The 26,228-nt window shown below is 59.5% G+C and overlaps 7 protein-coding genes across 7 annotated transcripts; all 7 read right to left on the reverse strand.

Annotated features, from left to right (window-relative positions):
- Positions 1-1,822: 1,822 nt before the first annotated feature.
- LMXM_34_1510 (conserved hypothetical protein) lies at positions 1,823-3,622 on the reverse strand (the record flags this gene model as incomplete). Its single annotated transcript, XM_003879097.1, has 1 exon — positions 1,823-3,622. One exon carries the CDS (start codon positions 3,620-3,622, stop codon positions 1,823-1,825), a length of 1,800 nt encoding a protein of 599 aa, XP_003879146.1.
- A 2,296-nt stretch (positions 3,623-5,918) lies between these two features.
- Positions 5,919-8,105, reverse strand: LMXM_34_1520 (conserved hypothetical protein; the record flags this gene model as incomplete). The annotated part of the gene is made up of 1 exon (XM_003879098.1): positions 5,919-8,105. The coding sequence occupies one exon, from the start codon at positions 8,103-8,105 to the stop codon at positions 5,919-5,921; it is 2,187 nt and encodes a 728-aa protein (XP_003879147.1).
- Positions 8,106-8,894: 789 nt separating this feature from the next.
- Positions 8,895-9,959, reverse strand: LMXM_34_1530 (conserved hypothetical protein; the record flags this gene model as incomplete). Its single annotated transcript, XM_003879099.1, has 1 exon — positions 8,895-9,959. The coding sequence occupies one exon, from the start codon at positions 9,957-9,959 to the stop codon at positions 8,895-8,897; it is 1,065 nt and encodes a 354-aa protein (XP_003879148.1).
- A 2,620-nt stretch (positions 9,960-12,579) lies between these two features.
- On the reverse strand, positions 12,580-13,473 carry LMXM_34_1540 (putative reiske iron-sulfur protein precursor; the record flags this gene model as incomplete). Its single annotated transcript, XM_003879100.1, has 1 exon — positions 12,580-13,473. The coding sequence occupies one exon, from the start codon at positions 13,471-13,473 to the stop codon at positions 12,580-12,582; it is 894 nt and encodes a 297-aa protein (XP_003879149.1).
- Positions 13,474-14,363: 890 nt separating this feature from the next.
- Positions 14,364-16,406, reverse strand: LMXM_34_1550 (conserved hypothetical protein; the record flags this gene model as incomplete). Its single annotated transcript, XM_003879101.1, has 1 exon — positions 14,364-16,406. The coding sequence occupies one exon, from the start codon at positions 16,404-16,406 to the stop codon at positions 14,364-14,366; it is 2,043 nt and encodes a 680-aa protein (XP_003879150.1).
- Positions 16,407-17,097: 691 nt separating this feature from the next.
- On the reverse strand, positions 17,098-22,629 carry LMXM_34_1560 (conserved hypothetical protein; the record flags this gene model as incomplete). Its single annotated transcript, XM_003879102.1, has 1 exon — positions 17,098-22,629. One exon carries the CDS (start codon positions 22,627-22,629, stop codon positions 17,098-17,100), a length of 5,532 nt encoding a protein of 1,843 aa, XP_003879151.1.
- A 1,848-nt stretch (positions 22,630-24,477) lies between these two features.
- Positions 24,478-25,524, reverse strand: LMXM_34_1570 (conserved hypothetical protein; the record flags this gene model as incomplete). Its single annotated transcript, XM_003879103.1, has 1 exon — positions 24,478-25,524. The coding sequence occupies one exon, from the start codon at positions 25,522-25,524 to the stop codon at positions 24,478-24,480; it is 1,047 nt and encodes a 348-aa protein (XP_003879152.1).
- Between the last annotated feature and the right edge of the window lie 704 nt (positions 25,525-26,228).

The following is a 26,228-nucleotide window of genomic DNA, read 5'->3' on the forward strand; positions in this document are numbered from 1 at the left end:
CTCCTTCATCTGTGCGCGCGCAGTTGGCAGAAGGGGGGGGGGAGTGAGCATGCATGTCCCAAGAGCGTGTGTCTGCTCTGTGATGGGTGGGGTGAGTGGAGTAGGGTGAGCGGGGGGGTTTATCCCTCGCGTGCTTCTGTTCCTTTAGGAGGAGGGGTAAGGACACGAAGGCTGAGCGCAGGAAGGGAGAAAAAACAAAACAACCAACAAACAAAAAAACTGAAAAGAACAGAGGAAAACGAAGAGAGGGAAGGGGGCGCAAGGCTGCCACAGTGTGTGTGGTGTATGTGCACCCACGCACACGCACTGTCCACGCAACCGGCACCCACACACACCCACACATACACACAGACACACATATGTGCAGGTTTAGACACTCATGTAGATGAGGAAGCACATGCAGTAGCCGTAGTGTGAACGCGCACTCAAGAGCTAGCGAGAGAGGAAGCTGGTGCTCCGCTTGAGCACCCTTCACGTGTCGGCGCAACAAAACGGGAAGAGAGGGTGAGTTAGGGGACGGAAGGGGGAGGGGAGGGGAGGGGGAAGGTTCATTGCCCCTGAGCGCATGCTGACGAACACTTCTGGGCGTGAGTGTGCGAACGTAAGGCAACACGCAAGAGGTCTGGGGCGGTGAGTCTTGGGATGAGGCGAGGAAAAAGACAATACGACGCTGATGTCGTGTTATATATTCAGAGAGGGAATCAACTAAGTTACGAGAGACACACACGCACACACTCACACAGAGAAAGGGCTGGAGGGGGGTAGGTGAGATGAGCAGAAGACACGATATGCCACACAAACATGCGCACAAACCACATGTGCTTCTTGTTCGGCTCTCTAAGGGGAGCCCTCCCCCTCTCCCCTACCCCACCTCCAGCGGGAGAAACAGAACAACTGCCGTTATGGCCGGTTGGAGTGTTGTCACGTGTCCGGGAGGTTCCCGGGTAGAGTGAGAGATGGCAGAACAGCGTCGATACAAGAGAGTGCAGCATGCCCACCAAGCAGCCGCAAGTCGGCCAGTGCGCCCACAGGTCCACGAGACCGCACCATACTAGGCCTCACTTCCATCTCTTGCTCCAGCTGGGCTCGCACGCGCTCAAGGTGAAGCAAGGAGAAGGCAGAAAAAAAAGACACACGATTGGCGCACACGAGCAGCTGAGCCCGGTGGGAGTACCCGGAGCGTTAGGGTGGGTAGGAGGGAGCCAGAGAACAAGGCAAAACGGAGAAGCAGAGACACACACGCACATATACTCAGCGCCGCAGCTCATGAGACATGAAGCAAGGTGAAAGGGGGGTCGTGATGCAGCGAGAGAGAGAGAGAGAGAGGGGAGACAAGAGAGGAAGGTGCCAATAACAAAGGAGCTGCACGCACAGAAAGACTAGCAAGCCAGTAGCTGAAATAAGGGGAGACGCAGACCGTATCGACGCATCCATGATATGCTCGGCACGCGCACGCATGAACGAGGAACGAAAAAGGCCAAAGACACAAGAGCCAAGACGACTTTTATTCCCTCCCTCCCCTCTCTTTTTTCTCCGGCTGCTACTGCTTCCTGCCCCCCTCCCCTCCCCACACGTGCGGCCGCTTTCTTGATGGCTCTGCAGTCCACCCTTCCTGCCCTTTCGCGGCCACACTGCAGACTCTCCTCTTTTCCCCTTGGCTCCTCTGTCACCCGTGTCGGCTATACGGCACGCCTCACCACCCTTCCTTCTCGCGCAATCCTGAATTACCCGCAGTACAACTGCGCCTGTCTGATGCGAACTGCTTATCGCGCTCACCTCACCTTGCGTGCTTCTTCGTGTTGCTCTTCCCCTCACCCCCCCCTTAGCGGTGCCCCATGAGTGCCTGCAGTTGATTCACCACGGCCGTAGAGTCACCCTGTTCCCCGGTTATGTGGATGGATTGCCGCGATCGTTGTGCAGCCTGCCGTCGCTGCTGTTGCGGTTGAGCGCCTCCCCCACGTTGGTGTGGATGACCATTGCCGTTGTCGGCTCTTCGCGAGGACGCATCATCGCGTGCCGAGCCAATGAATGTTGGTTGTTGCTGCTGCTGTCGAGGCTGCGTTATCATGTCCGTGACAGATGCTATTGGTGCAATGGGCCGCGTGCTGAAGGGCAATAAAGGCGGCGCTGCCGCACTGCTTGACGCCGCTGTTTGGAAAAAGAGCGACACGGAGCTACTCACGTGGCTGCTCTGGGATTGCGCTTGCAACCGAGCAGCGGCATTCGTCACGGATGAGTCGCCGCGCGCATTCTGCAAGGTTGCACCTGCCGCGCCCGTCAGCAACGTTGCTGCCGCCGCTTTGTCAGCCGGTGCGCTCTGCCGCCGTTTCTGGTCGATCATGTTATCGTACATCGGGTCGCCGGTGTGACTAAACCCGGTCGTCTCCGTTGCCCACTCCGCGCCTTCGTCAGGGCCGCCGCGGCGACGGTTGCTCGCACGGTTGCTCTGCCGAGGAGGCTTTTGCGGCTGACGGAGGTGGGCTTCGCGCTGCTGTTGCGTCTTCTCGTAGCGCTGACGCATCGCTTTGCGTGCCTCTCTGCGCTGCTCCTCAAGCTGCATTTCTTCACGCGTCTTTGGCCATCGACTGCCGTGCTGCCGGCAGCCGCTCTTGCGAGAGCAGGGCCGGCCATCATCGGCGTCATGGCTGAAGGGGCACTGCTCACCATGCAGACACTTCCCTTGAAGTTGGTCGCAGCACAGGCGCGTCTTCCATAGTTCTACCTCTTCCATATCCGAAGGGACTTCGTGGCTGCCAAAGGCTGACGCCTCCGCCACAGGTCCTGCTGACGCAGTCGCCGACGCGGACGCTGCCGCCGTTGGCGTCGAGACCTTTGACGACCTCTCTTCCCGCGTCCTCTCCTCTCCACCAGGGTGATCCTCCTGCTGCTGCTTGGCCAGCTGCTCCAGTCGCCGCTCAGCAGCAAGAATCAGCGGTACGCCGGAGTCCAGCAGCAGCACCTCCTTCAACACCTCCATCGTTTCCAGCAACCCCTCGTCCTGCACCTGTGCCACCGGATCCTTGAACGGGATGGGACACAGTGCAATGTCGGGGTGGGAGCACTTGTCTGGGGAATCATCGATGATGATCGTATTCACGCTATGAAAACTATGCGGATATCGGTCGAAGATGACCTGCAAGTTCTTCTCCGTCCCGTACGGGTTCTCCGCCGACGGCTTCGGCATACACGCATCTCGAAAGAGCGTGAACAGCAGCAGATCGCGGTAGTTGCCAAAGACGTGGTCAATGATGGGGTTCGACGACCGCTGAAGGCCGCTCGTCCACACCGCCACGACGAAATTGGAAAAGACAAACTTGAGGAAGTCAGACACATTCGGGCGCAGGACGAAGCTGCCTCTACCGCGGGCGACGAGGACCCCATTCAGGTCCAGCACCAGCAGGAAGGCCCGCCGGAGTGCTGATGTCGGCACCGTCACCTCATACCCATTTCGCGTCTCTACCGTTGCCCGATCTTGATCCTCGTCAATATTTGTAACAACGCCGATGGAGTAGCGCGTGTCGGTCACGCGGACGCGCACGTACTGATCGATCTCAAAGCGTTCGCGGCGCATGTAGTGTGCGCCTTGCTCTACGGGAGACACCTGTGATGAGGCGCTATTCATTTCTAGTCGAAAAACAAAAGACAGCAGTGCACCTTGGAGTATATGGGCACGTGTGTGTGAGCGTGCGCGTGCGTGTGTGCGTGGGTTGGTGTGGGGAAAGATCCGTGACACATGGTGTGAGATAGGGATATAAAGCGCACATATTTGTCTTTTGTCTCGTTAGCTCAGCATACACAGTTCGCCCCTCATGATGCCGGCAACTTCAGTGCGTGGTCTCTCAGGGTCCAGCACCCCCGCTTTCTGGGGAAGTCGGGAGCCTGCAGCCCGGCCCACGGCGCGGCCGACGGACTCTTGGTGTTGGCGCACAGGTCTGGGCCGGCACTGTGCTGAAGAGACACGCGACCGTGATCACGTCTGTGCCCGCTCACTGCGCATCGTTTTGACGATTCAACAAATATTGAAACACCCGCTCCCGCCAAAGGCGCGCGGCTTCCGGTGAGGGCGGAATGCCCCCCTCCCCCTGCTGCCACAGACCGACGGCGGCGCGTCCCACCTGTCGCGGCACATGCGCACAGGCCGTCCAGCCACGCGGCCCCCCAAACAGGCCCCAAGGTCCACTCGTGCGATCGCTGGGCGCACGCGCGGCCAAGCACAGCCAGCATGGTGATCCGCATCCAAGCAAAGCATGCAGAGGTCAGCGGAGCACGAGCGATGCACGGAAACGGCGCGAAGAGATCCGTGTAAATCAGCCGCACAGCGCCTGTGTGCAAAACATGCGGCATCTCCGTACGTCCGACCGGGTGGGCTGATGCGGCGTCGATCCCGGAGGCGTGACGACAGCACCCCGAGTTGCACCATCGAGTCCTCCAGACCCAAATGTGGCGGGTCTCCGGAGCAGACTATGGAATGCTGCGGCTGGCCAACTGTCTCCTTGAGCTCATCCGGCATGCGCCTGGACAACACCCTGTTACATGCACGCCCCACCCCACCGCTTTCTGGCCTCGAGCAGGACCCTGAGCGCGTCCCGCCTGAATCAGAGCGTGCAACGCAACCAGGTCCATCTCACGCCCATCACACAGCACGTAGCCGAGGAAAGAGCGATGAAGGTCATGAAGAGGCCGCTGGGTACGTGGGCCGATTCAGCGGCAGATGGTTTCGTCCGAGAGGACCAGAGCGTAGCCGTGGCACAGCAGAGGCATGTGAGCGGTGGTTGTGTATGCGTGTATACGTTTGTGGACGTGCTCGTGGTGGCATGAACACCTCGATAAGAAATATTTCATTTCGTCATTCAACATGAGTGAAACTCGACTTGACTCAGCCTGTCACAGGCCCCCATCGCTTGGTGCGAAGGTCCGTCTGCCTGCTTGCGTGGCGCCCATTCCGCGAACACATCTTTTCTTCTGCTATGTGTCGTTGTTTACGTGAGTTGAGGGTGGTCGTGAAGACGTGCCTTTATGCGTGCGAGCGAGGGGAGAGGCGGAGGGGGGGGGAGGTGGAGAGACCAGTATGAGGAAGCCAGCGAGCACATGTGCAGACAACGCGAACATGAGCCCAAGTAGTGCGGGTGGCGTGAAGAAAATGCAGAAGAGCGAAGAAAAGACGCGGAGAAAAGGGGGCGGGGTAACAGAGCAACAAGCGCTTGGGTGCATGCGAGTGTATTGACCCGCGCGCCGCGAAACGGCACCCCCCCCACACACACATACACACATATCAGGAGCATAGCGCTCTCTTCGTGCGCACCGCATCTAAGCCATTTGCCGGCTTGACGGCGAAGAGATGCCCTAGGAGCACCATGCTGACACCTTCCTATGTCCCTCCTCCGCCTGCCCCTCCTCATCCTTTTGTGTAGCTCCCTCACTCCTCCACAGCACCGCACTCTCTCAAACCTATGCAGAGGACTCTCATGCACCGCCTCAAGACGGGGAAGGGGGCGCGTGCACAGGAATGGCGTGGGTCTGTGCAGGCAGAGAAGGCTGCTGGTCCAGGAGGTACATAAAACACAATGCTGCTCCGTGCTGGCCGTTTGTGGACTGACATGGATGCACACGTCTGCATGGTGGTGGAATTCGACGCAAATAGAAAAAAAACTGAGAGAGGAGGAGGAGGAAACACAACCCAGGAGAGGTCCGCATACACGCGCCGACGTAGACAGACAGGCTCAGAGCTAAACATGTCCACGCACGGCGTAGCACATCTTTACCGGCAATCTTCCTCCCTCCCTCCCTCCCTCCCTCCCTCCAGGAAATCGTTCCTTTGCCGTCGCACCTCCAACCGCTCTTCTTCTGTGTTGCATATCGTCTGTCTCGCACGCTTTCTTCCTTCGCTGTTGCTCCTCCACAACCGCAGTGGTTGTGGATCACCAGTAGGTCACCTGCTCGACGCGATTCCACAGCAGTTGGACGGTGAACACAAGCAGAAAAAGTACGGGGACTAGGGGACGCTCCAGCTCAAAGCAGACGCAATCCCACAACGCAGCAACGGCGTTGATCAGCCAAGACAGCAACCACCAAGAGGAGGCGGTGGGCCACGCACGGTGGCGAGACCATTCCTGGCTAGTCATGGAGGGGGTCACGTCGCCGAAGTGCGACTTGATGTAGGAGGACACCAGCTCCGCGGCCAAATCGTGGAATGTGACGACCTTCTGGTACTCCGGATCCGCCTCCGGGTTCGGCGTCGGCGGCGATGACGTGGCACCTGCGTCGGTGCCGTTTTTTGCGTTCCCTTCCTCCTCACGCCGACGCTGCTCCAGTCTCTCCAGCACCTCTTGGTTTTTCTTCAGAATGCGGTTCAGCTGCGACTTGCCGATGAATGCAAACTGCACAACTCCGTGCTCGACCAGTTCGGCGAACATGCTCGTCAGCGCTTCCTCGACGCTCGTCCCGTCGGATATTTGACGGAGAGAAACGTAATTCGGTGTGAACTGGTCCCGCGGCAGCACCTCGCGCTCGATACCGTGCCGATGTGACCCGTATTTGGACTTGAGACTGTAGAAGCGCGCGTCGTCTGCCGCATCATCATCGTCGACAGCATCGGCGCTGCCCCCGGAGAAGAAAAAGCCGCCTGTGTCGGCTGTCCGCAGCACCGCTTCTCGCGAGTACACCAGCCGCGCATAGATGTCCATTGAGGGCACCAGATCGAACGCGCTGATTTGCGTGGTGCGCAGGAAGAGCGTGAGCGGACTACAACTGACCATGCTAACATGTGGGTGACTGCACAGGCCCTTGAAAAGACTGGGAAGCAGGTCAAAGGCGCGATCGTACACCTCGCAACTCGCGCAGCTGGGGCTGGTGTGGTACACAATGGCTGCGGGCAGCACACGATGAAGGGGTCGCTGGCGCGTACTGCCGCTGCCGCGCAACGGTGGCTCAGGGCGGTCGTGGAAGAAGGGAGAGCGGGCGCGGTTCAACATTGGTGATCCAGTGAAGTCGGTCACCTTGATAAAGGGCAGAAACGGCTGCGATTGGGATGGCGATGCGCTCCTCCTCTTGCTCGAATCGGTGATATTCGCGCCTCTCACGGCCACTGTCCCATCTTTAGCTGCTGCGTCTTCCTCCTCCCGCTCTGCCTCACGCGTCGCGGCGTCCCACATTTGCTGGACGGTGCGCAGAAAACCAGCAAGATCGCGCTCGAAGGAGTTCGAAGGGCCGGACATCAGATCGTAAGCCCGGACAACGATGGAGGAGACAAGGTTCTTCTGGTAGTACGCCATCGCCTGCGCAAACGTGGCATCACTGACGATGAGGTGCGGTGACGCTTCAAGTGTGCGATTTGCATGCCTCCGGTACTCGTTGAGGGCGCCACGTTGCAGGCAGATAGGATCGCTCTCGCATTCTTGGTCTACGCTTTCCATCCCCGGCCCGTCCGCCATGATCGGCAGCGGACCATCACCGTGCGGGGGCAGGAGGTCCGCCGTGAGGTTGAGACCAAGAATGTCGGCAACACTGCTCAAGACGTCACCGTAATGGGGTGGGTGCATACCGAGAGTGTGGTTGGCGCGTACAAACCGCTTGATCTCCGTCTCGAGTGCTATGAACTCGGCTGCGTTGTCATAGAACAGACTCTCCTCGCGGATGCCTCGAGCGCGGCGCCAAAGTTCCGATAACAGTGTGCCGCCGGACGTGCGAGCCTCGCGCGAGAGCCTAATGTCATCGAGGACGGTGCTGAGTCCGGTGGAGGGACAACTGGCCAGACGGTCGATCCGCGACCACATGCCCACTGCTGCAGCAACATAAAAGGAGAAAGGAAAAGCTGGACAAGATGAGTGCTCCTCGTCGACGTACCGCTGTGCCGCCGATGCATTTGCCCTTGAAAGGAAATCGGTATGTCCCTCAGTTCCTTCGGCCGAAGCCGTCGTGCCCGCTGAAGCGGATGCCCGCTGCGCGACTGCACCGCCTTGGGCAGCGGCGCAAAGCAAACACAGGTAAACGAGGAGCAGGATAGCGCGCAGGGAGCAGGGAGAGGCGCAGGGAGAGAACATGGTGCCAACAGAGGTGTGGTGGTAGCGGCGTCGTCGACTAGCCAGAACAGGCGAGCCCGGCTGCATCGCGCACAAGGCTCTGCCTCTTTTTCTTGCGTCTTCGCTGTCGGCACCACTCTCCTGCTCAGCGCTTTCTCTCTCTCTCTGCGTCTCTGTAAGTTAGGGGGAGGGCCACAGGCATGTACGCAGACACGCCTTCACATAAAGCGCGAGCAGTGAAGCCGCGTTCGTTTGTTCTGCAGTGAAGGCAATAGCAGAAACGTGAGTGCGACACAGGTGACTGTCCAGTTCTCGCGTTGGAGGGCTTCTGGTACCGATGCTGTTTCTGCTGCGGCTAGCCCAATCACCCCAGCGCCCAGCACGTCAAGTGAGTGCGAGAGAGAGAGAGAAAGGGGAAGGAGGGGGGGGGGAAGGGGGCACATGTGTGTGCGTGTGTGAAAATGAACATGAAAGAAGAGAAAAAGCAAAGGTGAAGAGGGTGGTGGTGGTGGTGATAGTGGTGAGAGGCCGGGACTTCAGTGCACACACACACACACATATGTAGACACATATGCGCATCCAATGATGTGGCGTGTATCCTTCATCGCAGAGGGTGGAGGGTGGAGGGTGGAGGGTGGAGGAGGGGGACGGTCCACCACGCTACTGCACTCATCCTTGAAGATGCGTGCCCGCTCATGCACGTCTTTGTTTCAGACCGCGCGTTGCCTCTTCTTGCCCTCTCAAAAAGCCCAAGGTCTTATTTATTGGCGGCGTTGTATATGCGTAAGCACGGAAATGCCCAGGGATACACACACACACACACGCACATGGACCCATACGGGTGCACGCTTGAATGAGCCAGCGTTCCGGCGACGCTCAGCATTTTCGGAACACGCATATGGTCAGCGATGGTGGCTCGCTGCACGACGGCATTCGGTTAGCAGATGCGGCGCCAAAGTAGCCAAGCGCCAAGACGTCTGTCAAAAGGCGCGTACGCCCAACCTCTGTCACGATATGGCGCCCGTGATAGAGGTGTACCCATCCATGGCGGTCATCCAAGGCGACGGCCGCTTCATCATGCGCGCACTTGATGAGGCAGTCGACGAAGAGGGCAGGGCTGCAGCTGCCCAGGCTGCTGGGGCTCTCCTCCAACCCTGTCAGGCACATCGGGATAGAGCGACAGCGTGAAATTTGTGTTGCTTCGTATGTGTAGCCGTCCCCAAAGACGCCGCCGGAGATGCCCGACCTTAGAGTCGAGCTCGGCGCCTCCTCGTTGTGGCAGAGATGGCCTGGAGACCCTTCAAAGAGATTGACCGTCGTAGCCGCGCCCGACGCACTTGGCGAGTCCGCGGCGGAGGACGCGGTTCTGTTTGTGGCGGTTGCTGGCCCGACAGCCGCGCTGTTGCTTCGGGTCACAGTGGATGAGCTGACTCGGCACCGCACAGTCTCCTGCAGCTCGATCCCTGCCTGCGCCCCGTCAACGCTGTTGTTCGATGCGTTGCGACGGTGCCAAGTGTACGCAAACGTCGGCTGGATGAGGAATGAGCAGCGACGGCCGCTGTCTCCACGCACAACCGAGACACGGATTGAACGAAGTGTGAGCGTCATCTTGCTGCCATTGTGCGCGCTCTTCGACAACTGACACGACGGCGACAACTTTGCGGAAGAGAGGGCCGCCATGGCACTGAGGCGGTACGCTGATGCGGCGTAGGGGCAGAGGTGGCAGTCCGTGCTGGTGGTGATGCTGCTTCCATGGATTCCCCTTATCGACGACAATGACGGGGACGACGGTGCGCGCACGTAGTCGTCTGTCAGCATCCTCTCCGCGTCTGAACGTTCACCATGGTCGGCTGCATACGGGAGGCCGTGGCTGGTCTCAAGTGGCCACGCATCAGTGCGGGAGCACCGATGCCGGGGCTGGTCATCACACTGCAGCTGCATGGCGAGCTGGTGCTCCTCGCGGCGGCGCTTCAGGCCTTCCGAGAGAGACAAGGGCATGCTATCCTGTTTATTACAAGGAAATGTTTCCCATTCACGTTTGTGCGTCCGCTCGTGCTGATGCAGTTCTCTGCGTCCGTTTTTTTTTCGCGTGCCCTTTCGTTGGTTTTATCCGTGACGTTCGTGTCTTGCGGCGAAGGGGCGGGCCAGATGAGGGAAGAGCGAAACCGTCCCCGAAGGACCGTGGCGGACACGAGCGCCTTGTCAGTGATGCGAGGCAGACAGAGGAGGAAAAGAATACAGCAACACAGGCATACATACATACACAGAGAGAGAGAGCAGTAAGCAGTCGCGTCATACAGCAAGAGTGTGTGGCGATGATAACGTGTGTGTGTGTGGGTGTGTGAGGAAGAGGGAGGGGGAAGCACGCATACACACATATATATATATATATGTGTGTGTATTGTGAATATTTCCTTCCCTCGCTAATGTGAGATGAGGGAGACAGGAAAGAGGAGGAGGAGGGGTAGGAGGAGTAGGCACGGCGTAGAGAACTCCATCTCATTCTTCAACCGGCGTTGGGTCGCGGCACCAGACGTGTTGGACGTCAACACAGGTAGGGGGTGAAGGAAAGGGGGGGGAGGGAGGGAAGGAGGCTGACTTTGGTGCTGTGCTCTTACGGAATCGCACGGTATGTTTTTCGATAGCTTCTACGAGAGGACTGGGTCCACCCCTTCCCTTATCCATCATGGCTCGCACCCGGTGGCTGGCGTGATGGAGGGGGGGGGACTGACTTCAGCTCAGAGAAGATCGTACAACAAGAAAAACCAGCGAGCACCCTTCCAGAACACGAGTAGGAGGAAAAGAGAGCGACCACGCTGCCCCCCTCCCCTTCTCCCCCATACAAGAGAGCAGCACTCTTTCGCCAGGAGAAGGTGATGCGAATGGGAATACCATCCAGCGTGGTGACGGAGGTGTGTGTAAAAACAACCTGAAAAGTAGAGAAAGAAACAGGCGCATGTGTGACCCTTGAAATGGGATAGTATCAAACCCGCTCTCTGCACACCACCGCCACCCACAAAGTCAACGTCACTTCGTTTTTCTTTGATTTGTACAGTGGAGGGGAGGGGGGAGGGCGGGACAGCGAGGGAGGAGAAGCGAGATCCGTCGGCATTCACCGCTCTTACGTGTGCCTTTGATCGTCATATAAAGAGCGCTACGCATGTCGGCTTATCTGTGAATCTATCTATGCATTCGTGTGTGTGTGTGTGTGGTGGTGGTGAGGGGGACGCATGTAGCTGTTAAGTGCGCGCGGTATTTAGTGAGACGTACGACACAGAAGGGTAGGGAGGGAGGGAGGAAGAATGAAGCCCCCAAGAAGGAAAATGACATAGCATAATCGTCGTGGCAACGCCCGTCTAAACAGAGAAAGGGCGGGCAGACACGCAGATGTACTCACGATCGTGCGCACCCTAACTTCGTCTGCGCTAAGGCAGGTGTGTACACAGACATTCTCTCCAAGGCCAAGGAAAACCACCACCACCGCCACCAAACCAACGCGAGAAGATAAGGACAGAGAGATCGTGGGAGCGAGAGAAGAAGAGGAAGAGGGGGAGGGGTGCGGGGGATCGTGGACGACTTGGTGGAGACAACAGAGAATACCACGCTTGCACATCAACACCGTTTTTCTTCCACCCCCCCTCCTCCTCCCCTTTCTTCCTCTCACTCCCTCTCCCGCCTTCGTAAGAATCTCTGCTTTGGCCTTACAAACACATCACCTCTCTTCCTGTGACGCACTTGAAGCTGGTGCTCCTTGCCGGCTCACCTGCCTCCCCTCCCCGCCACTGTGCCTTTCGTTACTCCTGGAAAGGGATGCGTGTGTCTGATGCGCCAGGCTTGTTGTTGTGGCCTCCGTCGGCGTGAGAGGAGGGAGGGGAGGTTTCCTCTTTCTTTTTCTTTTGGCTCCTTTGCTGTTCGCATGCGTTAGTGCTGGCGCTGATAAGATACTGCTACTTAAAAAAAATCAGGAAGAAAGGTAAGAACACACATGCGCACATGCATAGACGCACGCACGCACGCACGCGCACACATACACACACCCGCGAGCCTTCCAGACTCATACAACATCTCCTGCGCGTGAATAGCATCGCCTCATAAAAGACGACCAAGGCAGGTAGAGAGAAAGATGTGGTCTGGGAGTTTTTGCCTGTGTGTGTGCGGGTGACGGATGGCAAGCACACGCGTACGTGTGCTTGACCGGGTTTGTACGCATACATGTGTGTCTGTGTGCATTCTAAGGGACTCCTCGTTGGAGATACGACTTTCCTATGGAAAAGAAAAATTGACCGACACACACGCACACACACACACACGCGGAAGAGAGAGAACAGGAAAGACGACAACACCCAAGATCACGTGCTCTCCCACCCATGCCCACTATTCGAAGAAAACCTAGCACGACGGAGCGCGTCGACAAGGCCACGAGAGTCATGTAGCACCGTACACCTCTCAAGCGGGGACACGCCAGGTGAGTTGCTCATCACAACAACAAGCGCAAAAAAGTGACAAAGACCTCGCCAGCACAGGAGAGTGTGCACATGGCTGCACCCTAGACGGACGCAGCTTATAGCTTACCCATGTAAATTGTGTTGTCATCGATCCAGCGGTACGGCGGCACCTCAAGGTTCAGCGGGGCAGGGCCCTGGCGGATACGGCCGGAGGGGTCGTAGTGGCTTCCGTGGCACGGGCAGAAGAAGCCGTTGAAAAGACCCTCGTTGGGGATCGGCACACAGCCGAGGTGGGTGCAGATGGCAATGACGACAGCCTTGTCGCGGTGTTCCGGGAAGCGAGCTTCGTCGGTTTCAGGGTCCTTGAGTGCCGACATCGGCGTCTCCATCACCTCCTTCATCTGACGAGCCGAGCGACGGTACACGAAAACGGGTTTGCCACGCCACACGACCGTCGTGCATTGGCGCTCGTCGAGCTCGCCAACCTCGGCCTCGATGTTCATCTGGCCGACCATGGACATGGCGGGCTGCCCAACGTACCACAGCGGCAGCACGGCGTAGCGGGCCATGAGGATTACAAAGCCGAGCATAGCAGAGTTGAGCGCGTAGTCCGTGACACGGGCGCGGTCCTCCATGTCGTCGGCGAGTTTCGGCTTGAGGATGTGCTTGCGGAAGAACTCCTCGTCCCACATGCTTGCATCGTAGTCCTTCAGAGCCACGCCGGCGGTGGCCTCGATGCGGCCCTGCGGAGCGCCCTCCGGGTACGTGTTCAGCACGACCTCATCTGAGGTGTCCACGTCGCAGAGGGCCGGGTCGGAGTACTTGGCGTAGCGACCATACTTCTTCGTCATCTCCGCCGACTGCGGCGGCTTCATGAACTCGTCCGACCACGAGCTGACCGGCTTGTCCTTCTTGGTCAGGGGCATGTTACCCTCTAGCTGCTTGAAGACAAGCGAGACGCGGACGGCGCGGGTGGCCTGAAAGGCCGAGATGAAGGAGCGGCGGAACATTGTGGTCTGACTCACCGACACACACACGCAGATCAGAGAAGGGAGAGGTCGAGAGAGGGAGGGAGATGGTCGTCGTTGTCCTTGCGTGGGTACGTGGGTACCTGTAAGTTCGCTTGCTTCTACCAAGTAGGAAATTAGTTACACTACTGCCAGAGGTGCGCGTGCGTGCGTGCGCGCGTGTGTGTGGGGAGGTGGGAGAGTACCAGTTGTGGCATTGATGGTGGCGGTTGAGATGGCCAGGGGGCGGACGCGAAGGCAGAGGGCAAAGAAAATAAAGGAAAAAGAGGGAAGACGCGTAAGTCCGAGGCACGGCAAAGCGACCGCAAGGAAGCAGCAGAAAAGAAAACAGAGATCAAGCGCACAGCAGGGGCGCGCATCTAGTTGAGCACACAGGTGCGCACACGAGCGCGCATGTGCGCACCTGTGTGCTCTGTTTGCATTGTGAGCGCAACAGTGCACAAGCATGAACGGGTACAACAAACGAGTGGCGGTGACCAGCGCTCACAGTCGTCGACTCCTGAAGGAGAGAGAGGACAGACATACTCGATGCGGTGATAAAAGGGAGGCGAGGGGCCACACCGTTGAACAACGCAGCCGCGTCGTTCCCCACTTGACAGCGTGCTTTGTCTTGTCTTCCTTTGTTTCTTTGGTTTCGCTGTCACAGCGCATACATTGGTACTCACCGTTGGCGACGAGATGTGCATGAGCAAGCCGCACAGGGAGGCGACAACTCCTCATACCACAGCTGCTACTCATGGAAACGTTGCACCTGCCCATGTGTGCACGAATGCATGCATGTGCGGAGAAGTGTGAAGGACGCGCCTTTCACGCAAGGGTTCGATAAACGGAAAAAAAGGAAAATGCCGGCGGAGTAGCACTCCGCCGCCACCTCACGGTGCCACACCGGCCGGTGGGTGCATATTGAGGCCTACCATGAACGCCGCCGCCCTTGTGCTTTCGTGTGTCGTGGCTACCACGATTGGCATGCGAGCCCACAAACCACGGGAGCGGTTCTTGAAGAGCGGTCCGGTCGACTGCTTCGACAAAGGCATCTTTGGGCTAGTGGCGTTGCTGTTGCCTTGCAAGATGTGCTGCACAAGACTATCTATCTCGACGCCTGTGCTGGTGGAGACAGTCGTCGTGCTGTTTGCCAAGAAGTCTTCACCGCGGTCGTGCGCTGCAATCATGCGCTCTAGCTGCTTCGCAACGAGCACGACGGAGGAGCAGCCCCCGTATTCGATGTTGCCGACGCGCGTGGCTGAGTCGAGCGAGGCCCACTGACCCATGAGGGCCCAGTCCGAGCGCGAGGAAGCGGATGAGAACTCCGACAAGGAAAAGCGCTCTGGGCACCGCTCGAGCAGCGCCAACTCATCTTGGAGCCCCAGTAGGGTGAACCCGCTCTGCTGCTGCTGGTGGCGTCGACGGGACGCTGACGTCAGGCCCTGCACGTCCAGATGGCCTCCAGCCTCGGCGCTCGTCTTGCCGGTGATGGCCGTGGTGGTGGCACACATGATGTCCCGCAGCACGCGTCGCGCGTGGAAGCGAGTGGGGTGGGTGGAAAGCGAGGCGGCAGCCACAAGATCGAGAAAGACACCGTGCGTCACGATGACTTCGCGGTGGCGCGCCAGTTGCTTGAGCTGCTGAAAACGCTGCAGCACGTATGCCGTGTCGGGAACGACGACATCGTGATGTACGCGTCGCTTAACAAGATACTCGACTCGCAACAGTGGGGACACGTGGCCGTCGCAGCTCTCCTCTCCAAACAACTTGTGCGTGGCTGAGTCTGTCCACGAAGTGCAGCACCCAGGAGCGGCAAGTTGGTCGCAAGCCACTCCTGGCCTCGACGGCGCCACCCTCGCCGAGGGACGCCTGTTTTGCGCTGCGGTGGAGCGCAGTCGCCGGTACGACTCTGGGAAAACGCTATCCGCGGTGGCAGGTAACACCAGCGTCTCGGCGACGCGGCGCACCAGCACCGCATCCCAGTTCGGCACCATCCGCGCGAGGAACATCAGCGAGTTCTTGCAGAAGAGTCGGTATGGGCTAACGGCGTCCTCGATCTTGGTGAGGCGGGCAGCATCGGCGGGGGTCAAAGACTGCGCACACACACGTGAGCTGATCTCTTCCCAATATACCTCCTGCTGTGCCCACGGCGCGGAGGGCTGCATGTGGGTGAAGGGGTGATGCAAGACCACGTGTGAAAGAGTGCGCAGAGGGCCGACTTCGACCTGATCTGTCACCTTCCTAACGGTCGTGAAAGTGCGTGACCCGACGCCGGAAGGTGCACAGAGCTGCAGCATCTCCACCAAGCAGCACTCCTTCCCAAGCGGTTGGCGAAGCTGCTGCGTTGTGTGGAGGGCGTGTAGGCGCTGCTGAACGCGAATTCGCGCCTGCTCCGCGGCGGAGGGAGCCCCACCTTGTGACAGAAGCGCGGCCTCTACAGACACTCCTCTCTCGCCGTCCGTTGCCGCTGATGTCGCGTACACATTGCATGATGACGCATTCAAGTCGCGACTGCCTTGAGGCGAGCCTGCAGCCCTGCGGTCATCGCCGTAGTCCGTAGTAGGCGAAGGCGCGTCGGGCTCTGCCGCCATGAGAAGTGCCAGCATTGAATGCTGGCACTGGCGGTGCGGCACGTGCGTCAATGCACGCTGAGCCAGCTGATCTAAGGAGACAGAGGCCTCGGACGTGCACGTGTGTGGCGCAGTCGTGGTTGGTGACGTACGGCAGCTGCTCCGGCCGAGCGTTCGTGACATCCCGACAAGCCCACATCGGCACACAGCTTCGTACACTTCGAGCGCCTCGCTGGCTCGGTCTTCATCGAGGCAGCGCAGCATTGCGGCCTCCGCCGCGTGTGTGAGGCGCACTTCACTCGAACGGTGCTGCGTGTATAACAAAAACTCGTCATAGAAGGCACCCACCACAGATTCCCACATATGAGAGCTAGAAGATAGACCAGGCGCCTCTGGTCGGACATGATGGCGTTCTGGGACTGCTGCGGAGACGCCTCTAGAGCGCTGTGGGAACACTGTGTACGCCAGCTGCCACCGCACGGCGCTGCGTCGCAGACTCATCCTGCTACAGACATATAGAGGGGAAGAGGAGCAAGGGCAGGAGAGGCAAAAGAGCGACGCCTCTACGCTACTTCCTCACCGATCACAGGTACTTTCCATACGCTGCAGATCTCCCTGGCCGCACGCAGAGAGTGGGAGGGAGGAAGGGAGGGGGGCAGAGGGGGAAAAAGTGAGCAAAACACGGAGTACGTGTACTGCCGCGCTGCCAAGGAAGGCATACATACCTCAAGAGAGAGGGGGAAGGCACACGTGCGGATGCAGCGATGGCGCGAGTCGAGGTATCTTTCGCGCACAGGTGTGTTTGTGCGGGCGCTTTTGAGAGAGAAAGAGAGAGGCTAGGTGAACTGGCGCGCGCATCTCACACGCATGCTGGACATCATGCGACGACCCCCATCCTGGGTGCCCTTCTCTGGAGGAGGTTGTCACACCAAAGATCCGCCGCGATTCTCTGGACAGGCGCGGATGTAGAAACTTTATTTGAGCAGAGAGGGAGAAACAGAGGAACGCCAAAACGAGAGAGCGCGCGAGAGCAGAGAGATCAGCAGAAGACACGTCACGCGTGGATCTGGTCGGCAAAGCAGCGAAAGACGAGGAGGAGAGGTGGTGCCGCGGCTGTCGTGAAGGGAACGGTGTAGGGGAAGGCGTACTCCAGAACAGAAGGACATTCACGTATAGGAGCCTCCTCCACAAACTGCAAGCCCAGCGGAACGATCACCTCAAGCCTGCTGCTGCGTAAGCGGTGTGGGGACATCTCGTATTGCCGACATGCCATTATGAGAATGCGAAGGACGCAGCTGAGTTCGGGCTCCGCGGCCGACACATCAGCCCAACCGCCAGAAGCACCAACACGGCGTGCTGCACCTGCCGTTGCCGCCTCCTTAGATGGAGGGTACGGCAACAGTTTTACGCGCACCGAAATTTCCGGCTTCTCAAAGAACCTGGCAGCGCTTCCCTTCACATAGTCGTCATATGCGCGCGAGTGCTGCACGTAGGGCAGAACTAGAATGAGCGCAGCGAGCAGCCACCCTTCAGCGGCCAGTGGCAGCCGTAGCAGCCGCGAAGGCGCTGTCTGACGCATGCAGCTCAGAACGAGGGCGTTGAGCCACACAGAGTTCGCAGCTAGCGCACGAAAGCGGTAGAAGAGAAGGTATAGCAGGCGCGCCGCAACGATTGTAACGCTGGGGTGGGCGTCGTCGAAGTCGTCGCCGCTCCTCCAAGAGGTAAAGATCAGCTCCGTGCACCAGTCAATCAAGATGGTTGCGGCTTGCCGCTCATCTCGGTCGGGGTCTTTGCCAACGTGGGCTGCGCTGTGGCTGCAGCACGCCAGGTGCGACACCCCACAGAGTCGAATTACATACTCCGCGCCGGACACAAGTATGCGCAGCATGCTTCGCCGTTGCTCACGCGCGGTATGATAGCTGGCGGTGCGGCTGACTGCGGCCCGAAAGCACCAGTAGTACCGTAAGACGGGGATCCACACGTACCACGGCATGTCTTTCCGCGACGGCGGCTCTAGTTCCCCTCCGCCGACTGCTGCAGCGCCACCGGAGGCTGCACGAGTAACGTCACCCGCACTCACTATCTCAATATCCCCTGTCGCGCCGTTTCGCCTTGGGGCGGCAATCTGTTGAGCCATGATGTACACAATAGTGGCAATGACGCAAACGCGCGCGTTGTCCTCGTCAGTGTCTGCCACAGCACTCGACTCCACTTCGCCAAAGACAATCAGCTTGGCGCGTGTGATGGCAGCGTGTCTTGCTGTGACGGCAAAGAGAAGCAAGTCGGCGCCATAGCGGCGCACCACATCGACCTTGTGTGCGCGCATCAGCAGCAGGTATAGCAGCTGCAGAAGGGGATAGAGAAGCTTGCGGGCGGCGCTGTCAGCACGCGTCAATTCGGCTGTTGTGAGCGCTAGAAGCTGGCGAGCGCGGCTCATGGCATACTCGGTCAGCACTGCGTCCACTGACGTGCACGTCGCCGGTGCGAGGGGCCACAGCGCGACAGACATCAGCTGCAAGAGCACGGTCGAGTACTTGAGGGCAGCGACGGAGATGGACAGGTTATTGCGGTGCGCAAGACGGCCGCTGTTGGTGCGGAGGAGAAACGGTACCAGGTGCTCACGCAACACGCAAATCGGAAGCGCCGCACCTGGCGATGAGCCGGGGGTCGAAGCCGGAACGTCCTCCCTGGCTGCAAGTTGCTGGAATGCCAGCTCGCCGTACACAAAGTGCAGGCCCCCAATGGCTGCGGGAAATGCGGCAGTGGTGACCAGCGCCACATCCGCCAGTTGCTCTTGGGTGTGATGGAGGCAATCGAGGGACAGCAGCTCCCTTTGTGCCACGCGGAATACCGACCTCAAGAGCAATTCAGCCGGGAAAGGCACGCCCGCTTCCTGCGAAGAGGTGTTGGCGAGCCAATGCACGGAGCGAAGAAAGCGCATGTACGTACGAAGCGGAGATGCCGCACCGCGTTGTGTCGTCGAGAGCCCGGGCTCGTCTCCATCGTAAAGGATCACGCTCAAAACGGCAGCGGCAAAGATCACGGACGACGGGGACGGGGCCTGCGCCTGCTGCGGTCGTTGTCGCGGAACGCGGTCTTTTTCACCCTGAAGAAGCGTCAGGAAGTCGTGCACGTCCATGCGATACTGCGTGTGGAGGTCGAAGAGGAGCTGACGCAGACCTTCCTGCAACCCCACACTCTCCTCCACGCACATCATGAGCGCTTGCGCATGTGCTTCAGAGAAAAAATGATCTGGTGCAGCATCGGTGGCAGACACCTGCGACGACGGTAATGGCAACGGCTGAGAAGGATCCGGCTCCGCACCGCCGTACCATAACATGCGCACAACAAATAGTGTGAACACTTCCTGCAGTGTGTCGAGCAGCAGGCCTGAGTCGTCGTCGCCGTCGCGGTCGGATGCTGTCTCCGCGATTGCCGGGTTGGGAGCATCACCTTCCTCCTCTGCAGCCTTAGCTGACCATAATGCAACCGGCACTGGAGTAGAGTCGCTGAAGTCTGCCCGCTGTAGACGGCTGCACAACACCCGGCACTGATCCTCCAGCATGGCACGTAGCTCTTGTCGTCCGACGCACGGACGGCACCCGAGCGTCGCCAGACTCAGCAAAAGCGAAGCTTGGAGGTCACTCGCGCGCATCGCTACCTCAGTCAGTGATGCAGCGCCCACGAAGGCAGAGGTACGGGCAGCGAGGAGCTCCGGTTGTGCATCTGCAGTGCCGTGGCCGCGTGCCACGGCGTGGATGAGCTCAGTCCGCGCCGCTAACAGCTCCGGGGCCTCCGGATAAAGTCCAAACAGGACATCCAACAGCCCGGGCCTATCAGCGCCGCCATTTGAGTGTCCTAGGCCCCGGGAGGTGTACGGCGACATGTGGGGGTGTCCTGGCATAGGGTAGGGCGGGATGGTGGGCTTTTGGCCAGCGGGGCTGGGGCTATTGCTTGCACGCTGCGTACGCCTTTCCTTAGGCGTGAATGTAGGCGTCGGGGCTGCCCAGTTCTCACGCTGATTGCGCATGAGAAGCGTTGCAATGCGTAGCAAACACCGGCTTTCCTCCACGGATGCCGACGTTGTTGTGGGGTAACCGCTAGGCACGGGGCAGTGAATCGAGATGAGTTCGCCTGTGTACGCAGCATCGTCCAGCAGCTGCACACCTAGGGGGAGGAGGAGGTCACACGAAGCCGGTAGGTAGGCTGCTATCACCTGCGTCAGAAGATGCAGTGTCTGAGGGTCCACCATTCGCCGTAGAAGGAGCGTGTCCGCCGCGTCGCGAACGTGGGGCACAGCCGTGGTGGCCAGGGACTCGTCATTGGGGTTGCCATGGAGCGCGCCAGACACCACCAAAGCCGAAAACGTCCTCATCGCGGCTGCCGTGTCGGCTGGCCGCCACCTCGCGTCTTGCACATGGCCGTCCAACCGCTCAAGTAGTTCGTGCACCAGCTGGTACAGACGGTTGGACCAGAGAGCCTGCACGTTGCCCCGCATCCCAGCCGCGAGTGCGTCCAGGCAGCGCAGGAAGCTGTAAAGGGAGAGCTGCGCGCCGCGCTCCGGCGACGCGATAGCGACGATGCTGCTTGCAACCTCATCCCATACAAGTTGGGTTTCGCTGCCGTCGTCACTGACGCAGGCGTCGTGGCACTGGACAAGCGCATCGTGCAGAGCGGTCCCCTTGAGAAGCACCTCGAAGAGCGCCATGTCCGCCTCAGCGACGTGGAGGAGGACGCGCCAGTCCTGGCGCTGTTCCCATCGCACTGTTGCATCGCCATGCTCGGGAGATGCGTCTGCTCCGATGCTCGCACCTTGCAGCAGCGCACGCGCGCCAGCCACAACAGACGCCGCACTGTCCAGCAGCCCGACCAAGGCATACCCGGTCTTGCACGTGCACGAGTAGAGCGCCTGCATCGCGTAGTCTTTTATGTGGTGGGCAAGGTGAACGGCCACCTTGATGCCCGACACGTCGTCTGCGGTCCCGACGATACCGTCTTCTGTGAAGGTGACGGTCACACCAGCTGTTGCCCTGCTCGTGGCGTGGGCAGTGTTGTTGTGCTGGTCGGAGAGTGGCGCAGAAAGACGTGGAGATTGAACGTGGAGGAGTATCAGCTGCAACACACTGCAGGTGAGCTGGACCGATTCTTCCTCGCCCTCGCCGCCAAGCAACAGCGGCAGCAGGTGCGGCACAACGTCCAGCGCACTCGGCCTCTGCGAGCTGGACACAACCGCGGCAGCAGCTGCTGCATCCGCTGGTTCTGGCTGCTCCTCGTGCATCGAAAAAATGCTTGACACTTCATCGCGGCGGCACGAGGAGAAGAGCGCGCGCCGCGTCGTGGGTGAAGAGCTCAGCAGATGCAAAAGCCGCAAGGTCTGAAGGCGCAGCGGGGACGGGTATGCCCCGCAACAAGACTGCAGCACGGCGCACAGGGTTTCGAGCAGCGCGGCACCATCGCTGTCAGCAAGCGAGGATGCCGGTGACACCTCGCAGTCCAACAAGCAGCAGCGGCACGACAGCTCCGACGCGACGACTGGCAGCGGCTGCGCAGACCACATCGACATGGACAAGGCTGCAGATGAGTAGACGGTGTATAGCGTGGAAAGCAGCGCTTCGATGGCAGTGGCAGCCACCGCACTTTTCCACCCTAGCTCACCGGGGGCGTGATGATGGAGCTGCTGCTGCTGCTGACGATGATGCAGCGAAACGAGCCGCGGTAGGAGATACCGCGCAAGGGAGCGGATGAGAAGTGGTGAAGAGGATACAAGCCGCCGGAGCAGGGGAGAGGCTTGCACCAGTTTTAGAAATGTGGCGGCGGCAGCAGGGCTCCGGAGCAGGCCACGGCTGTGACCTGCCGCGATTGCAGCCGCGTCGTCGTCGGCGACACGGAAAATCTCCCTTATAACCCGACGAACTAGGTCGTGCACGGACTCGGCGGTCACCTGAGCGACGTTCTCATGCGACCCAGCACCCTGGACAGTCTCCCTATCCTCTCCTTCCCAGTAGCAGGGCTGCCGTGCACCCTCCTCTGGCACGCTGTCCCCGGTCTCCCCGAGCAAAATCGGCGATGCCAACGGGTCAGTTGGTGAGCAGTCGAAAACAGCACTACGGCACTGTAACGATGCCTCGTGGGAAGTTAGAAGCGCCGTGCTGGTGTGCAACGGCGGCACCTGTTGCGACAAAGGCATCGGCACGCCGACCAACAGCAGATCCCAGCAGGAGAAGAGAAACTGGGCAAGGTCGACGAGCACGACCCACCGAGCGTCTTCTGCGTCGCGACCCAGACTGTGAAGAGAGCCGGCAGCGGTCCCCAGTGTTGTTCTTGCGCCCGTCTTATCAGTTGCTGCCACCGAGCGGCCGCTTCTGACACGTCCTCCATGGCGCACAACGTACGTGTACAACGCGACAAGGACATCGGCCAAAGTGGAGCCTATACGGCGCGGATGCGGAGCGCTCACCTCCCCAGAGAACGCAAGTATTGCACAGGGGTCGGTGCCGTGGTCGAACGTCAGCCAGTCGTATGTCCAGGCCAGCAGCGCGCCTTCGCCATCTTCGCTGGCGGGGCAGTTGTGCACAAGCGCCTCCATGATGGCTACAGCACCGCGGTACACCACGTCCACGGAGGGTGGTGGCGTGCCGTTTTGAAGCGACTCGACGAAGCATCTGAGGCACGTAGTAGCTGTGTGCTGCGGTGGTGCTAAGGTATATGCGCCGCTTCTCGCGCCACCACTAGGGGCGGGGAGGAGCAACACCGCGTGAGATGGAGGGCATTGCTGTCCAATGGACGACATTCACGTCTTGTAGCACACGAACTCTGTGATGGACCACACTGTCCTCCCCTTTCCCCTCAGTAGGTTTCTGTGTAGCGTCTCTCCTTGACTTGTCTGCGGTGGGGATGGAGAGCGAGAGAGAAGATCAGGGAGGGGAGGGGAGGAAGGTGTTCATGTATGTTTTTCTATACTTCTGCGAAGCTGTGCCGATTGCCTCGCGTGCGTGCGGGCGTGTGTCGACTTGGCATGTCTTTTAGAGCAGCCAGAGGGGAGAAGGGTGCAGAGAAGGAGGCCGCAAATGTACAAAGGCACCATGGCCATACAGCGATGAGGGTTAGGGTTAGGGGGAGGAAGAGGGGACTTGGATGCGCGCATGGGTCGCGCATCCAAGCAACCCCCTTTTTCTCCTCTGATTCCATCTCCGTCTCTGAACCGCTGCGACTGCCGGATCGCGCTGGCAGGCGTAGGGAGACGCACGCAAACACAGCGTCCTTCTCGTGTTCTTGACGCGTGCGCTCTTCCGTGCATCGGGCGTGCAGCACCGGCCCTTTCCCGCGGCGCCACTATAAATATATATATATATATATTTAACGCTTTCTTTTCAATCCATGACACCATGTGTGCAGATAATTCGCGTGACTCTGAAGCCGACCGTGCACATGAAGAGCTACAGGTCCGCGAAAGAGGAAAAGGACGGCCAGGCACACAGCAGCCCTTTGCCGCTTCAGCTTGCATGAAGACGACGGCCAGCACCACCACCAGAGAAAGGCAGGGACATTGTTTACTATTATACAAAGTGTGCCCATTCCCTGCCATACAACATGATTTCAGCTGCTTTGTACTCTGACCAGTCCCAGACCCGTCTCGTGGTGCAAAGCAGCCGCGGACACACGCCAGCGCAGCAGTGCGGCGGCTCGGTCGGCTGAGCGCGGCCTCGGTACCCTACCGATCCGCCGCCTCGCATGTCGCCTCACAGCGGCTCACATCATGCCAGTCGCCATCCCTGGTGCATCCCTCGCGGCGGCACGCAGGCCACCCACCACCAGTGGGCAGTGCGAGGGCCGGGCGGGGTACGTTCGAGTCACGCTGACACGCTGCCGGCATGAGCAGCGATGAAGCGCACTGACACCACCACGTCGTGGGTGCTTGGCCCTGCGTCACCACTGCAAGCGGTTCGGCATTGGTAGGGATAGGGGGGGGTTCTGCTTGCCCCCCCTTCGTCATCAAGAGTGGTGGAGATACAGGCACACACATCTCCTACAAACACGAGTGCAAGTACATCCACACACGCACGTGCGGGCCCTGAAGAGCGCCAGGGAACTACGGCATACAGAAAAGATACAGAGGGTCGCCCCCTCCGTCACTTTATCTTCTCTGGCTACTACGGCACCTCCTCCGGCTGCCCAGTCGAGCATCTTCAGACACTGTTATATATGACGAGAGCAGCACTGAGACACCGAGCAGCAAAGACAGCGACAGCAACTGAAAGATAAGAGGGAGACTTATGCATGCCGGCAAGGAGAAGCGCGAGCACACACACACACACACACACAGGCATACAGGCATCTGACAAGACTTATCCTGCTCGACTTCACTCGCTCCAGAGGGTGGTGCTTGTGGTGGTGGTGGTGATGCGGGTGCACTGCCTCACATCATGATCTGGATTTACTTCCCTCCTCCACCTGCTCCGCCTCTGTCCTCGTGGTCTTTGTACGCCTCCAGTGCCTCCGGGTAAGCCACGACGTAGTAGGTGGTGCCGTAGTGCATGTTGCGTATTTCCTTCACCTCCAACCGTGACTCCTGCAGGTACTGGCGGATCGGTGAGTTCCACGTGCAACCGTGTGTGTTGACCTTGTGCTGCTGTTCAAAGTAGTCAAGAAACCAGTTCACCGGCGGGTAGGGACTCGCGCCGTGCTCCAACAGCAAGATCATCCCACTCGGCTTCACAACGCGCTGCATCTGACGCAGCGCCATTACGGGGTCGCGTAGGTGGCAGAGGCCGAACATGTCCACGACACAGTCGAACTCGCCATCCCTGAAATTGTCCAGGGTTTCCGAGCGCACGCGCTTCACGTCGTACTTTGGGTAAGCAGTATGGGGGATGCGGTAGCGCATGGCCTGCAGCTGCTGCGGGTTGGAGTCCGTCAGCACGACCTCGTGGACTGCGTACGGGTAGGCGCCGATATTCTGTCCGTGCCCGGCTGCTAGCTCGAGAACACGTCCGTATGTGTGCTGCAGCAATTCCTCACGCAGCTGACGAATCTCGCGTGGCTGCTCCACCCACACCCGAAAGAATGTGAGCGCTGCCCCGGCGACGGCCATGGCTGTCAGCACGCCAGCCCACAGCTTCATGCGCTCCTTCAGGGGCCGCTTCTCGCGCTGCAGCCGGAAGTACTCGCGCTGCTGGTAGTACTCATGGTGCCAGAACGGCTTCACGTGCTTTGGGATATCGTCGGTGAGGTCGTAGATGTTCTGCTTCCCCCTGGCGAGGATGGGAGGTGCCGTCGTCTCCCAGCTCCACACAATCGCCTCAGGGATTTCATCCCGCCCTTCCCGTGCGAGCGCCTTGCGCGCAGTCTCCATGACGATATCGTCGGAGGGCTCGATGAAGCCCTTGTGGCGCTGCTGGATTTCGCTGGTGACGGAGTAGCCACTAGGGGCACCGTTAACGACCGCAGACTCGCTCGCTCTCTCAGCGGCGTCGCCCGACATCTGGTGCGCGTGCTGCTCGGAGCTAGACTTGGTGTTGCCACCGGTCGTTCTATTTGTGTTGCACGTACTGCCGCTGCGACCGCACCAGCGGGGGTGCTGGGACAGCGTACCCGTGCCTGCCCTCGCCAAACCAGCCAGCAACGCCAGGCGAGAGCTTGCTGCACAGCATCGCCTCATGCTTGCGCGGTATGTTTTCCGTTTTGCGCTCGTTCGAAGTAATCGCGTAATCGCGAAGAGCACCGGCGACCGAGTTTGTATTATGTGCGTCGTGCGTGTGTGGTGGCGACGGATTCCAACTGTTTATGCCGGACGGGCCTTTCCCCTCCTCTGGCTCACTCTCTGACGCTTGGGAATCTTTTTTTTTGTGATATAATCGAACAGCGGGCGCCACACGTACACATGCACACGCTTGCGTGTGCCTGCATATCCAGGTGAGTTTGTGCTGGTGCGTGCGTGTATGTGCAAGAGACCCATGGCAACAAAGGGGCGCGGGGCCACGCGCGAGGGAGGGCGAGTGAGTGTCAGAAGGGCGACGGAGAGAGGAGAAAGAGAGAGTGAGGGGAAGGGAGGGACGAGAAGATTCGAGGTGAAGGCAATGGCTGGCCAGGCCTGCCCATAAGCGTGAGAATGCGCCGCCTTGGTGGCGATTCAGACGAAAAAAGGGTTCATTGGCCACGTCCGCTGAGCCAAGCTTGAACTCAGGC

Source organism: Leishmania mexicana, chromosome 34, assembly GCF_000234665.1.
Source record: "Leishmania mexicana MHOM/GT/2001/U1103 complete genome, chromosome 34".
Taxonomy (NCBI): Eukaryota; Euglenozoa; class Kinetoplastea; order Trypanosomatida; family Trypanosomatidae; genus Leishmania; species Leishmania mexicana.